The 2,154-nt window shown below is 40.7% G+C and overlaps 1 protein-coding gene across 1 annotated transcript in view; it reads left to right on the top strand.

Moving 5' to 3' along the window:
* Positions 1-736: 736 nt before the first annotated feature.
* LOC101849129 (bone morphogenetic protein 1) overlaps positions 737-2,154 on the top strand; it is a gene marked incomplete at both ends in the record, with an annotated part of 14,761 nt that continues 13,343 nt past the window's right edge. Inside the window, 2 exon segments of the mRNA XM_005098392.3 lie at positions 737-917; positions 1,912-2,132. Coding sequence (XP_005098449.3) covers positions 737-917; positions 1,912-2,132 — 402 coding nt within the window.

Raw genomic sequence — 2,154 nt, 5'->3', positions numbered from 1 at the left:
ATCATCATCATCATCATCATCATCATCATCATCATCATCATCATCATCATCATCATCATCATCATCATCATCATCATCATCATCATCATCATCATCATTGTATTGTATAGATCTAGCTGTTGTCGATATTTTCATCATCGCACACGGTCAAAAAGTTATTTCAGTATATGTTAGTTGAACCTAAACCTCTGCTGTACATAGAGAAAGAAAGAAAAAGCCAAGTAGTTTTCATAATTCATGTGAGAGGTCAAAGTTGAAGTATCATGTCACATAAACCCTAAATGTGTGAATTGCTTTATCGTGTCTGTCTCGAACATTCATCTCTAAGCGTGTATATATATACATGCACGTCCCATTCCCTTTTCTTCTTGCCCCCCTCCAAAATAGGATCTACATGTAAACGGTTTTGTTTGGGGGAGGGAGGTAGGAAGGGGTGGTTCGTCTAAAGAAGCAGCGTTTCATGTCTTATCTAAGAAGCTGGGAACAGTAGACAGTGGATTCAAGCGATGATAGCTGAAGTTCTCTATCTTATCTTATCTTCTCTAATCTTCCATTATCTTATCGTATAAGAGTCTTACTGTATCTAATCTGATCTGATCTGATTTGATCTGATCTGATCCGAAGTGATCTAATCTTATCTGATCGGATCGGATCTAGTCGGATCTAATCTGTTCAGATCTGAATGTGGCACGATTTATCTTATCTTATATTATTTTATCTTATCTTATCCCACCAGCTTGCGACTGTGTAGTGTACCAGAGCCACGGGCTGAGCAGTGGGCGGTTCACATCGCCCAACTTCCCTCAGTACTACCCGTCTAACATCAACTGTGTCCTGTACACCTTCATCGGAGACGCCACCGAGATCATCGAGCTCACCTTCATACAGTTTGACCTCAAGATGCCCGACCCCAGCGGGTGAGTGCATGCCACTCTTAGTTTATTAGATTGTTCAGGAGTTTTGTTTTTTGTTTGTTTGTTGTTGTTTTTTGTGGGGGGGAGGTTTGTTGCTTTTTTGTTTATTAGGGAGTGTTTGTTTGTTTGTTTGTTTTTGTTTGTTTTTGTTGTTTTGTTTGTTCTTGTTGTTGTAGCTTTTCTTAGTTTTTTGTAAACCTGTATTTTTTCTCGATATTTCACTCGTTCAAACAAATAAACACTATCATACACATGCTGTGCACAAAAAGATTTTTTTACGTCATGATTTAACTCAGACTTTTTTCTAATGGTTTTTCTAATTCATAATACTGCATGACGAATACCTTTTTTATGGGGGGGGGGGGGCGGTTGAAAAACAAACACAAAAACCAATAGCTCGGAAGGAAAGCTAAAACGTTTTGAAAGGTTTTTCTGGTAAATTGTTATCTTATGAATTTCATTAAAAATAATAATATAGAATCTACGGCAAAAGTCATTCTATTTTTCTTTTTCCTCTTCCACGTCCCCTCCACTTCCCAATATATTTTACCATCTCATACCCACCCAACCAGCGTCTGTGGTGCAGAGGTTAGTCGCTTCGCTGTCGCATGCAGGAGACCCGAGCTCGATTCCCGAGTGGGAAGAATTTCTATAGTCTCTTTTTTTCGCTGCAGTGTTGAATCCCTCTCAGCCCGCCTTGGCCCTGAAGATAAATGACATCTTTATTGATCCCAGAAGGGCAATTTGGTTGACAATGGCAAACATAGATGCACAACTACATAATTATAAATATATACATACATAAATACGCAATATTATACCAATACAGAACAATCACAACCATGCCATTGCTGGTCGCCACTGTGCAGCGCCCTGAATAAGTGTGTTGTTGGAAATGTAGCAGCACCTCTGCACTGCTGTTGTCGTTTGGGTTGTTGTTGTTGTTGTTGTTGCTTTTTTATTGTTGTTATTTTTTTAAACTCTCCCCCACTCACAGACGTTGCTTCGACTTCCTGAGGGTATACCAGAACCTGGAGCGGCCGGAAGTGAACGAGCACAACCAACATGACATGGAGTTTTGCGGCGGTTACAACTCCATCCAGAGCACCATCTACAGCAGTGGGAGGTCTATGGTGCTGGAGTTCCACACAGAGCCCAGGTCTGGTCGGCCGGGGAACTATACGGGCTTCAAGGGCATCTACAGGTTCCTCAATAAAGGTGAGTTATTGGTTTACAAGGG

This window comes from Aplysia californica, unplaced genomic scaffold, assembly GCF_000002075.1.
Source record: "Aplysia californica isolate F4 #8 unplaced genomic scaffold, AplCal3.0 scaffold00181, whole genome shotgun sequence".
Taxonomy (NCBI): Eukaryota; Metazoa; Mollusca; class Gastropoda; order Aplysiida; family Aplysiidae; genus Aplysia; species Aplysia californica.
Note: the sequence above shows the minus strand (reverse complement) of the source record. Positions and strands in the feature narration are given on the sequence as shown.